The sequence below is a fragment of the Suncus etruscus genome, chromosome 16 (assembly GCF_024139225.1).
Source record: "Suncus etruscus isolate mSunEtr1 chromosome 16, mSunEtr1.pri.cur, whole genome shotgun sequence".
Classification (NCBI taxonomy): domain Eukaryota; kingdom Metazoa; phylum Chordata; class Mammalia; order Eulipotyphla; family Soricidae; genus Suncus; species Suncus etruscus.
Window position 1 is genome coordinate 36937302 of NC_064863.1, and position 12877 is coordinate 36950178.

The 12877-nt window shown below is 37.2% G+C and overlaps 1 protein-coding gene across 1 annotated transcript in view; it reads left to right on the forward strand.

The window, feature by feature from the left end:
* The first annotated feature begins 3619 nt into the window (after positions 1 to 3619).
* The window catches only part of GRXCR1 (glutaredoxin and cysteine rich domain containing 1), a 92981-nt gene continuing 83723 nt past the window's right edge, over positions 3620 to 12877 (forward strand). Inside the window, exon 1 of the mRNA XM_049789826.1 lies at positions 3620 to 4015. Coding sequence (XP_049645783.1) covers positions 3632 to 4015 — 384 coding nt within the window. The 5' untranslated portion in view covers positions 3620 to 3631. The remainder of the gene's footprint in view (positions 4016 to 12877) is intronic.

Genomic DNA, 12877 nt, shown 5'->3' on the forward strand with positions numbered 1-12877 from the left:
TGTGGAAAGTTTCATGCTGAGTGAAGTATGTCTTATCTTCTACCACTAAAAGGACTTGTGGAAGAATTCTCACTGTCAGAATGAAAATAGACTTGTAAAGGTCTATATATTGAAAAAATAATTTAAATTTTTATTTTAAAAAATGCATAAACTATAGCCATCAATATGTGATATTCACATATTTTCTCATCATTGCAGATACTTCTGTATACTTGTGGCAGACAGGTATTCAATCCATTTCCCTTAAAGAAAAGATGACTCAGTTATTCAGATCATTTAAAAGTGCATCATATATGCTTATATATGTATGCTTATATATGTATGCATACATACTATATATTTTAACAATATATATATATATTTATTTGTGGGTCACACCCTTTGATGCTCAGGTGTTACTCCTGGATATGTGCTCAGAAATTACTCCTGGCTTGGGGGACCATATGGGACTGGGGCGGGGGATAGAATCGTGGTATGTCCTAGGCTAGCACTTGCAAGGCAGATACCTTAGCTCTAGCCCCACAGCTCTGGCCCCTATTTTAACAACATGTTTTAAAATAACAATAAATAATGGTTTAATGACATCTCTATTCTTCAAATGGATTTACTATAATCTTATCTAGCTAGTGTTCCTCCCTTTGCCTTTATCTATATTCCAATGTTTTTATCCCAAAGTTAATGAAGCATGACATAGAAATTTACATTTTCTCCATCTATTCTTAATGAATGTTATTTATGAAAAATTATTCAAAATGAAAGGCATCAAGTGTTCAAAGTTGGGAAACACCGATGAAACTCTTGGCAATTTGGCAAGATCAAAAATATTTAAAATTGGTCATTTCCAAAGTTTGTATTGGCATTTGAGAAATAAAAAAGGAACTCATAAACTAGTCAAAGTATAAACTATACAACTTTTGCTATATGCAATTGGTAGTTTGTATTACAAGCACTATATTTAAGAAAAGTTCTTACCTGTCAATTCTCCCCAAAAGATGTATTAAATAACTACTTATATAAGTGTGTATACACTAACTTTTGAGGAAGGACATTAATACAGAGTTATTTTACTAAAATTTTAAATAAGTTATACATCAAAAATTCAGAATAGCTGGAAATGTGACTCAAAGAAAGATAAAGCCCTTGTTTTGCACACGTGAAACCTTGGGTTTGATTTCCAGAAAAACAAGTTGTTCTGAGCATGCTAGGAGAATACTTAGCACTGAGCATTTGCTTAGTATCCAGCATTGCCAGAATGGTCCCCAAACAAGACAAAGTCAAACAAATAAAAATACTAAAGTAGGGGCTGGAGTGGTGGTGCAAGCGGTAGGTGTCTGCCTTGTGTGCGCTAAACTAGGACAGACTGTGGTTTGATCCCCCAGCATCCCATATGGTTCCCTAAGCCAGGAATGATTTCTGAGCACATAGCCAGCAGTAACCCCTGAGCCTCACCGGGTGTGGGCCCCCTCAAAAAAAAAAAAACCCACTAAAGTACACTTAAAGGGAGTGAGAAGCCAGTTTAGGAATCAGGTGTATATGCACAGAGTGTATGGTTGATCTCTGGCTTCCCATTCAAATCCCACCTTCTTCCAAGATTTTCTGGCTGCAGTCTTGGTACTCCCTGAGCACTTCTGGGTCTGGCCAGTGCAGACTGATCTGCACTAAGCATTGAACCCTCTGGCCTGATTGGCTGTCTATCACTGGGAGTGACACTCAAATACCCTTGAACATTGACTAGAAGACTGTCTTAAAAATATAGCCCAAGATACAGATATGCTACAATACTAAAAGGAATTTTAATCTGCACATTAAACTAGATGGTTTTCAAAAAATAAAAATATAGGAAATGACTCACTACACACACATATTTATACACACACATGATGAACTGAAAAAGCAAGATAATAAATGCTGATGATTTTATATATGATTAGTCAGATTCAATAGTGACACAGCTGTTCTTAACAACAACCCTTACATTTCAATCTCCTTTGCTTAGCAAATTACTATATTTTTGTTCATGACATAGGATGGGAGCAATTGTGAGCTTCCCTATGACCCTGACAAGGTCAACCTATGACTGAAAGGATTAGTAAGTTTGTAGCTAAGAAATGAAGAGACAAGTTCCCTACCCACTGTACTATTACCTGGGCCTGAGTTTGTGACTTTTATGTTTAGCTTTATGATTTTATTTTCAGGTTTGTACTTAACTTTCTAAATAAATTTTTTACATACTATTTCTTGTTAATTTTCTAAATAATGTTTGCATTTATTTAATTGTAATTTAAATTATTTATTTATAAACTTATTTATAAATAAAGTAATTTATTTAATTGTAATTCAAATTATAAAATTCATTTCAAAAAGAAGGAAATTAAAAATACCTTGAAATAGCAGCTTTGTAAGTTTTATTTTCCTCCAAATGTCTGATAGTTTGGACACTTACTGTAGTATAAATTTTAGTCTTACCTTATAGATTAGATTTTACATGTGCTTGCCAAAGTGACCAAAAATACACTATGCACAGCTCAAGACAGGTTTTCTCCATGCATAGGTAATTTTAATTTAATATTTATCAATGCTGATCACTTGGATTACTTTGGCTGATCTGGCTGGCTTGGAGGATTTTCCATTCTTTCCTCGCTGTTCCATAGGTTTCCTTTTCAAAATCTTGCCCTCTATCAAAGAGAAATGGTTCATCTTGCTGTTTTTTTTTTTACTAGCAAGAAGTTGAAAATAAGCAAAGCTTTCTCTGTTTTAAGTTTGTTAAAAAGTTATTCTTGAGAAATAAGGTGATTTTACTATGAAGATGTAGATGAAAATTTACCTTTGACATTGTAGCTTAGAGATTCTCAAACTCATACAACCCACTACTTCTCTCTTCAAGCAAAGATTCATCAGTACCTCTCTAGAAATCTACCTTCTTTAAGGAAACAGAAAGTGCCCCCCTTAACTTTGCATTTGAGGCTACTATTGCCCCCTACAATAGTCTAGAGCTCTCAGGTGACAGTGTCATTCATTTTGAAAAACATTTAAGATACCTTTTAAGTGATGACTCTATTAAATTAATATTAATAACTATGCTAGCACACTGCATGTTCACTAAACATTTAACGGATTGCCTATTGAGGTGAAGAGAGGCAATAAACATCGTGAAAATATATAACACCTCTTTATTCTCCACAATTGAATCACTTTACTTTCTCTGACCTTCACTCTGGTCATGAAATGTGCAGATAATTGTGTAAGATCCTTTCAACACTCACTACATGCTTCAAAATTCGAGAAGTATTTTTATTCCTTGTCCTATACTCATTATTTTGTTTCATTACATGCCACTTTTTTTTTTTGCACTTGTCCTGTTAAAGATTCCACCATGGCTATTTAATATTTAAAGAATGGGATCATTTTGCAGGTTTTAGTTTAAGGGTAACCATAGCACGCACACACACATTCATTATTAATGTCAAGATGCACTTTAAGTCCTTGGGAATCTTCTTTCCTTTCAATGTTAGTTGCATATGTGTGTGTGTGCTGTCACTAGAATTAAGCTCTGATATTTATATGTGGCAAGTAGACGAAAGCATTAATGAACACAGAACTATGTAAACAGTTAATATAGGTGGATGCGACCATGCTCAAAAGGGAGACGAAACCAGAAAGTGACAGGCCAAGGAAAGTCCGGTTTCGAATTGCTTCATCTCACAGCGGGAGAGTCCTGAAGGAAGTGTATGAAGATGGACAACCTGCAGGCTCTCTGGATTCTGAATGTGCCAGTGTCTGCGGCATAGATGGACTAAGTGAGTCTGATGGACAGCAGAATGGTCACCTTGGCTCAGAAAGTGATGAATATGAGAATGAACAGGATAATTTGCTGGTCTTAGCAAGGGCTGCAAGTGAGAAGGCCTTTGGTACAAGACGCGTCAACATTTTAAGCAAAAACGGAACAGTGAGAGGTGTCAAATATAAAGTGAGTGCCGGCCAAGCTCTTTTTAACAATTTGACCCAAGTGTTACAGGTAAGTCATTGCATTTTGCTTCTCCCGAGTTGCAATGCTAACTCACCATCTCAATCTCTATCTATTCTTCAGTTTAAAGCAAGTCTTCTAATTTATGACTCCTACATAATTCATGAATTACTCACTCTTCCATCTAAGACATTGCCTAAGAACTCATGGATTAAAAATAGGGTACCAAACTAGTCTACCTTCTAAACTAGACTGGATTCTTGAAGACATTACTTCTAATATTTTAGTAGCCTTTAGTGGTTTAGAAAGACCAGTGCAGTAAGTCTATCTGTAGGTTAATAAAAAAGACACATTATAAGTATTAAAAACACTTGAACTGGCTTGCAATGAATTTTTAGTTTAAAATATTTAAGATATTAAATTAGCACTTACAGAGATATAAGTGCTACATTTATATATACATGTGTAAAGATACAACCAGAAAAAAAAATGGAGTGCTGCATTCAATAGGGTTGGGTTAACTGAAAGGTTAGGAAGAAAGAAATGTTACTTTTGATTTCTTCCTATTTCAGAGGAGGTTATGGGTTTCATTTTAGATTTAATACATTAATTTATCCTGAAGCACCCTAGAGAAATACTTGAAAAAGTTATTCCTCAGTGTACAGGCTGAGATCCAAATTTTATGGCAAAAATACCACTTAAAAAGTAATAGATTCCACACAATTATATAAGAATGTATTTTTGTGATCTGCAAGCCCTGAGCAATTTTCTAATGGTAAGATATGTTTTTACAAGGTTGAAGTGATAACACAGCAGTAGGGCATTTGCTTTGCATGTGGCCAACCCAGGTCCAATCCTCAGTATCCTATATGGACCTTTAGCTTACCAGAGCCAGGAATAACCCCTGAGTGCTACTGGGTGTGGCCCAACCCCTCTCAAAAATGTTTTTGCCTGGAAACAGTAAATGATATTTTTTTTTTTTTTTTTTGGTTTAATAATTTTTTTTTATTTTTTTTTTTATTTTTTTTTTATTTAAACACCTTGATTACATACATGATTGTGTTTGGGTTTCAGTCATAAAAGGAACACCACCCATCACCAGTGCAACATTCCCATCACCCAAGTCCCAAATCACCCTCCTCCCCACCCAACCCCCGCCTGTACCCTAAACAGGCTCTACATTTCCCTCATACATTCTCAATATTAGGACAGTTCAAAATGTAGTTATTTCTCTAACTAAACTCATCACTCTTTGTGGTGAGCTTCCTGAGGTGAGCTGGAACTTCCAGCTCTTTTCTCTTTTGTGTCTGAAAATTATTATTACAAGGGTGTCTTTCATTTTTCTTAAAACCCATAGATGAGTGAGACCATTCTGCGTTTTTCTCTCTCTCTCTGACTTATTTCACTCAGCATAATAGATTCCATGTACATCCATGTATAGGAAAATTTCATGACTTCATCTCTCCTGACAGCTGCATAATATTCCATTGTGTATATGTACCACAGTTTCTTTAGCCATTCATCTGTTGAAGGGCATCTTGGTTGTTTCCAGAGTCTTGCTATGGTAAATAGAGCTGCAATGAATATAGGTGTAAGGAAGGGGTTTTTGTATTGTATTTTTGTGTTCCTAGGGTATATTCCTAGGAGTGGTATAGCTGGATCGTATGGGAGCTCGATTTCCAGTTTTTGGAGGAATCTCCATATCGCTTTCCATAAAGGTTGAACTAGACAGCATTCCCACCAGCAGTGGATAAGAGTTCCTTTCTCTCCACATCCCCGCCAACACTGTTTATTCTCATTCTTTGTGATGTGTGCCATTCTCTGGGGTGTGAGGTGGTATCTCATCGTTGTTTTGATTTGCATCTCCCTGATGATTAGTGATGTGGAACATTTTTTCATGTGTCTTTTGGCCATGCGTATTTCTTCTTTGTCAAAGTGTCTGTTCATTTCTTCTCCCCATTTTTTGATGGGGTTAGATGTTTTTTTCTTGTAAAGTTCTGTCAGTGCCTTGTATATTTTGGAGATTAGCCCCTTATCTGATGGGTATTGGGTGAATAGTTTCTCCCACTCAGTGGGTGGCTCTTGTATCCTGGGCACTATTTCCTTTGAGGTGCAGAAGCTTCTCAGCTTAATATATTCCCATCTGTTAATCTCTGCTTTCACTTGCTTGGAGAGTGCAGTTTCCTCCTTGAAGATGCCTGTAATGTCCTGTAGTGTTTTGCCTATGTGCTGTTCTATATATCTTATGGTTTTGGGGCTGATATCGAGGTCTTTAATCCATTTGGATTTTACCTTTGTACATGATGTTAGCTGGGGGTCTAAGTTTAATTTTTTGCAAGTGGCTATCCAATTGTGCCAACACCACTTGTTGAAGAGGCTTTCCCTGCTCCATTTAGGATTTCCTGCTCCTTTATCAAAAATTAGATGGTTGTACGTCTGGGGAACATTTTCTGAGTATTCAAGCCTATTCCACTGATCTGAGGACCTATCCTTATTCCAATACCATGCTGTTTTGATAACTGTTGCTTTGTAGTACAGTTTAAAGTTGGGAAAAGTAATTCCTCCCATATTCTTTTTCCCAATGATTGCTTTAGCTATTCGAGGGTGTTTATTGTTCCAAATGAATTTCAAAAGTGTCTGATCCACTTCTTTGAAGAATGTCATGGGTATCTTTAGAGGGATGGCATTAAATCTGTATAATGCCTTGGGGAGTATTGACATTTTGATGATGTTAATCCTGCCAATCCATGAGCAGGGTATGTGTTTCCATTTCCGTGTGTCCTCTCTTATTTCTTGGAGCAGAGTTTTATAGTTTTCTTTGTATAGGTCCTTCACATATTTAGTCAAGTTGATTCCAAGATATTTGAGTTTGTGTGGTACTATTGTGAATGGGGTTGTTTTCTTAATGTCCATTTCTTCTTTATTACTGTTGGTGTATAGAAAGGCCATTGATTTTTGTGTGTTAATTTTGTAGCCTGCCACCTTGCTATATGAGTCTATTGTTTCTAGAAGCTTTTTGATAGAGTCTTTAGGGTTTTCTAAGTAGAGTATCATGTCATCTGCAAAAAGTGAGAGCTTGACTTCTTCCTTTCCTATCTGGATTCCCTTGATATCCTTTTCTTGCCTAATCGCTATAGCAAGTACTTCCAGTGCTATGTTGAATAGGAGTGGTGAGAGAGGACAGCCTTGTCTTGTGCCAGAATTTAGAGGGAAGGCTTTCAGTTTTTCTCCATTGAGGATAATATTTGCCACTGGCTTGTGGTAGATGGCCTTCACTATATTGAGAAAGGTTCCCTCCATTCCCATCTTGCTGAGAGTTTTGATCAAGAATGGGTGTTGGACCTTATCAAATGCTTTCTCTGCATCTATTGATATGATCATGTGGTTTTTATTTTTCTTGTTATTGATGTTGTGTATTATGTTGATAGATTTACGGATGTTAAACCAGCCTTGCATTCCTGGGATGAAACCTACTTGATCGTAGTGGATGATCTTCTTAATGAGGCATTGAATCCTATTTGCCAGGATTTTGTTGAGGATCTTTGCATCTGCATTCATCAGTGATATTGGTCTGTAATTTTCTTTTTTGGTAGCGTCTCTGTCTGGTTTAGGTATCAAGGTGATGTTGGCTTCATAAAAGCTATTTGGAAGTGTTTCTGTTTGTTCAATTTCATGAAAGAGTCTTGCCAAGATTGGCAGTAGTTCCTCTTGGAAAGTTTGATAGAATTCATTAGTGAATCCATCTGGACCTGGGCTTTTGTTTTTCGGCAGACATTTGATTACTGTTTTAATTTCATCAATGGTGATGGGGGTGTTTAGATATGCTACATCCTCTTCCTTCAACCGTGGAAGATTATAAGAGTCCAAGAATTTATCCATTTCTTCCAGGTTCTCATTTTTAGTGGCGTAGAGTTTTTCAAAGTAGTTTCTGATTACCCTTTGAATCTCTGTCATATCAGTAGTGATCTCTCCTTTTTCATTCCTGATACGAGTTATCAAGTTTCTCTCTCTCTCTTTCTTTGTTAGGTTTGCCAGTGGTCTATCAATCTTGTTTATTTTTTCAAAGAACCAACTTCTGCTTTCGTTGATCTTTCGGATTGTTTTTTGAGTTTCCACTTCGTTGATTTCTGCTCTCAGCTTTGTTATTTCCTTCTGTCTTCCTGTTCTTGGGTCCTTTTGTTGAGCATTTTCTAGTTCTATTAGCTGTGTCATTAAGCTACTCAGGTAAGCTCCTTCTTCCTTCCTGATGTGTGCTTGCAAAGCTATAAATTTTCCTCTCAGTACTGCTTTTGCTGTGTCCCATAAGTTCTGAGAGTTTGTGTCTTTATTGTCATTTGTTTCCAGGAACCTTTTTATTTCCTCCTTGATTTCATCTCGGACCCACTGGTTATTGAGCATGAGGCTGTTTAACTTCCAGGTGTTAAAGTGTTTCTTCTGAGTCCCTTTGGAGTTCACAAATAATTTCAGAGCCTTGTGGTCAGCGAAGGTAGTCTGCAAAATTTCTATCCTCTTGATCTTATGGAGGTATGTTTTATGTGCCAGCATGTAGTCTATCCTGGAGAATGTCCCATGTACATTGGAGAAGAATGTGTATCCAGGTTTCTGGGGATGGAGTGTCCTATATATATCCACTAGGCCTCTTTCTTCCATTTCTCTCCTCAGGTCTAGTATATTCTTGTTGGGTTTCAGTCTGGTTGACCTGTCCAGTGTTGACAAAGCCGTGTTTAGGTCCCCCACAATTATTGTGTTGTTGTTGATATTATTTTTCAGATTTGTCAGCAGTTGTATTAAATATTTTGCTGGCCCCTCATTCGGTGCATATATGTTTAGGAGAGTGAATTCTTCCTGCTCTACGTACCCCTTGATTAATATAAAATGTCCGTCTTTGTCCCTTACAACCTTCCTGAGTATAAAGTTTGCATTATCTGATATTAGTATGGCCACTCCAGCTTTTTTATGGGTGTTGTTTGCTTGGATAACTTTTCTCCAGCCTTTTATTTTGAGTCTATGTTTGTTCTGACTATTCAGGTGCGTTTCTTGTAGGCAGCAGAAGGTTGGATTGAGTTTTTTGATCCATTTAGCCACTCTGTGTCTCTTAACTGGTGCATTTAGTCCATTGACGTTGAGAGAAAGAATTGTCCTGGGATTTAACGCCATCTTTATTTCAAAATTTGGTGTGTCTTTTGGGTAGTCTTGTCTTAGATTAGGTCTTTCAGTTTTTCTCTTAAGACTGGTTTTGTGTCTGTGAAGTTTCTGAGCTGTTTTTTGTCTGTGAAACCATGTATTCTTCCATCAAACCGGAAAGTGAGTTTTGCTGGGTATAGTATTCTGGGTGAAGCATTCATTTCATTCAGTCTTGTCACAATATCCCACCACTGCTTTCTGGCATTGAGCGTTTCTGGTGACAGGTCTGCTGTAAATCTCAGGGAAGCTTGCTTGAACATGATTTCCCCTTTTGATCTTGCTGTTTTCAGAATTCTGTCTCTATCTGTGGGATTTGTCATTGTGACTAGGATGTGTCTTGGGGTGGTTTTTCTGGGGTCTCTTTTGGTTGGTACTCTTCGGGCATGCAGGATTTGATCACATATATTCTTTAGCTCTGGGAGTTTCTCTTTAATGATGTTCTTGACCATTGATTCTTCCTGGAAATTTTCTTCCTGGGTCTCTGGGACTCCAATGATTCTTAAGTTGTTTCTGTTGATCTTATCATAGACTTCTATTTTCGTCTGTTCCCATTCTTTGACTAATTTTTCCATTGTCTGCTCATTTGCTTTAAGTTTTTTGTCCAATCTCTCCTGCTGTATGGAATTGTTATGTATCTCATCTTCCACAGCACCAAGTCTATTCTCAGCTTCTGATACCCTGTCCCAGAGCTTATCCATTTTGTCATTCACTTCGTTTACTGAGTTTTTCAGGCCTGTTAGTTGACATGTTATTTCAGTTTGGAGTTTTGTCATTTCTGCCTTCATATTTTCTTGGTTCTTATTAGTGTTCTGTTCAACTCGATCCATGGTTTCTTGGAGTCTGTTGAGCACCTTCCATATTGCTAGTCTAAAGTCCTTATCTGAGAGGTTGATTAGTTGTTCAGTCATTATCTGGTCCTCAGAATTGTCATCTTCATTCTCTATGTCTGATGCTGGCCTGCGCTGTTTCCCCATTGTCACATTTGTATTGTGGGTTTTTCTACGTGTTGTAGTGGTATTCATTGTCTATATGATGTAGGCAGCACACTCCTCTGGCTCCTCCCTTTCTGGATGGGCTGACTTGCCTCTAAGGGAGGGGAGTCCTCCGTGGATGAAGCCTCACACTGGGTCAAATCTTAGGCCCGAGCATGTAACAGAGAAGACAGTCCAGAGAGAAATGTTTGCTTCTGTGATATAGCGCCGTTCTTAGTGTGATTTTTCCTTCTTGTTGCAATGGAGTTCTTTCCTTAGAAAGAGTGCACGGCCGCGTAGCGAAGCGGAGCGGCCGTGCTCCTCTGAGCCTCTTTTTGCCCCACTCGCAAGAGTTTCACGCAAGAGGACAGTAGACAGACATAGACAGGTCACACTCACAGTCTTTCACAGCTGAGCCCCACTGGGCCGGTGTACTTTCGCGGATTTTCCCCGCCTGGTGTCACACACAGGGAGCCAGCTTTTGCAAAGGATAGCCGGTTTTTATGCTCTGAAGTCCCTCCCTGAAAATGGCGTCTGGGCGAGCGAGGTTTCTGGAGGCTCTTTTTGCCCCACTCGCAAGAGTTTCACGCAAGAGGACAGTAGACAGACATAGACAGGTCACACTCACAGTCTTTCACAGCTGAGCCCCACTGGGCCGGTGTACTTTCGCGGATTTTCCCCGCCTGGTGTCACACACAGGGAGCCAGCTTTTGCAAAGGATAGCCGGTTTTTATGCTCTGAAGTCCCTCCCTGAAAATGGCGTCTGGGCGAGCGAGGTTTCTGGAGGCTCTTTTTGCCCCACTCGCAAGAGTTTCACGCAAGAGGACAGTAGACAGACATAGACAGGTCACACTCACAGTCTTTCACAGCTGAGCCCCACTGGGCCGGTGTACTTTCGCGGATTTTCCCCGCCTGGTGTCACACACAGGGAGCCAGCTTTTGCAAAGGATAGCCGGTTTTTATGCTCTGAAGTCCCCAGTAAATGATATTTTGTTGAAAACAGACACCATTTTGGGATATAGTTCATGATCATATCATTAAGACAGCAAACCATAATATATGGTAATAATGCCCAGAGACAATAGAGATGAGGGACAGAAGGACAGATCCACTATATGAAGCTTACCACAGAGTGGTAAATTCGGTTAGAGAAATAACTAAACTAACAACTATCATGACAATGATAATGAGTGAGAGAAATAGAATGTCTATCTCGAAGACAGGTAGGGGCAAAGGAGAAGGGAGATGGAGGGTATTGGTGATCAGAAAGTTGTTCTGGTGAAGGGGGTGTACTTTTTATGACTAAAAACATGTTTGTAATCATGGTGCTTAACTAAAGATATTAAAAATGAAAAATAAATAAGAAAAAATCCAATATTTTTCATTGCAATACTACTTTATCTTAGTCTCAATATTTTAATAAAATGGTCTTTTGTTTTGAATTATTAAATGATTCTATATTGTATAAAGATGTAAGAATGTACAGAGAACAGATCTTAACTAACGGGGCCAGGATATTGTTTGTTTCGTGGAAAATATGTAAAAAAATCTCATCATGACACTTTTAAAAATTCATTTGAATTAAAGGTAACAACTATTAAGACCAAAGACTCATTTGATATACAGAATTTACCTGTGAAGATGAAAAGAATAATGAACCACACATCAGAAATAGATATCTATGTTATCAAGTATTAGATGAGATTGGAACGGTCTTGTAGAGATATTTAGAAATGTAAATATTAATTAGTTCAAACTTATCTTTGTGGTTACTGATATCTAAGCAGTGCACAACTGTTTTTGCTAAGATGTTTTAGGGGTGAGCTAGCAGGATTATGTGGATTCAGTACAATGTAAAAAGTTCTTTGTAACAACTAAATTGAAAGCTGTTTTATTCAGTTTAAAATATTTAAGTTTGCCACAATTTGGATTGTTTGAAGGGTTTGCGGGTTGCTTCAAAACTCCTATACCAATGCTAACACTTTATTGACTTGAAGTTTTCAGATAATCTGCCAAATAATCACTTATAAATAAATTCCTAACTTGTTAGAGAAAAGTGTACTCCATAATATTATACTAATAGTGATTTAAGTTTTGAAATAGAAAATAGACATTTTAGTAATGCATTAAATTATAATATTTACTTATATATCAAGTGAAAAGATTTTTTCCCATTCTGTTAGCTGTCTTCTTGCATTAAGTAGGGTTTCTTTTGCCATGCAGAAGCTTTTTAGTTTGATATAGTCCCATTTGTTTATAGTTGATGCTAACGTTTTTGCCATTGGTGATCCATTCTCAAAGACCCTTTTAATATAAAGGTCTTCGAGTGTTCTGCCTATTTTATTCTCGATAAACTTTATAGATTCAGGTCTGATTTCCAGATCTTTGATCCATTTTGAGTTGACTTTTGTATAAGGAGTGAGATATTTTATACTTATATATTTTAATGCATAATTCTATTACTCTTTTGAGAAAAATTACAATGAAACCATTGTTTCTAACATCTTAGTCCCATTTTATTTCTCTTTTGTTTTAAGAAGACAATGATGTTTACTAGCAGAAACCTCTAAATGTGAAATGAGGTCAGTATTTAGTAGATACAAATCTGGACCATTTTTAAAAATCAGTTTAGTATTAATTATCATAGGAACATCCTCTCATCTGAATGTTTGAGAATAAAGCATGACTTATAGGAACTTTTAAAAATATTTTTTATTTAAACACCTTGGTTACAAACATGATTGTGGTTGGGTTTCAG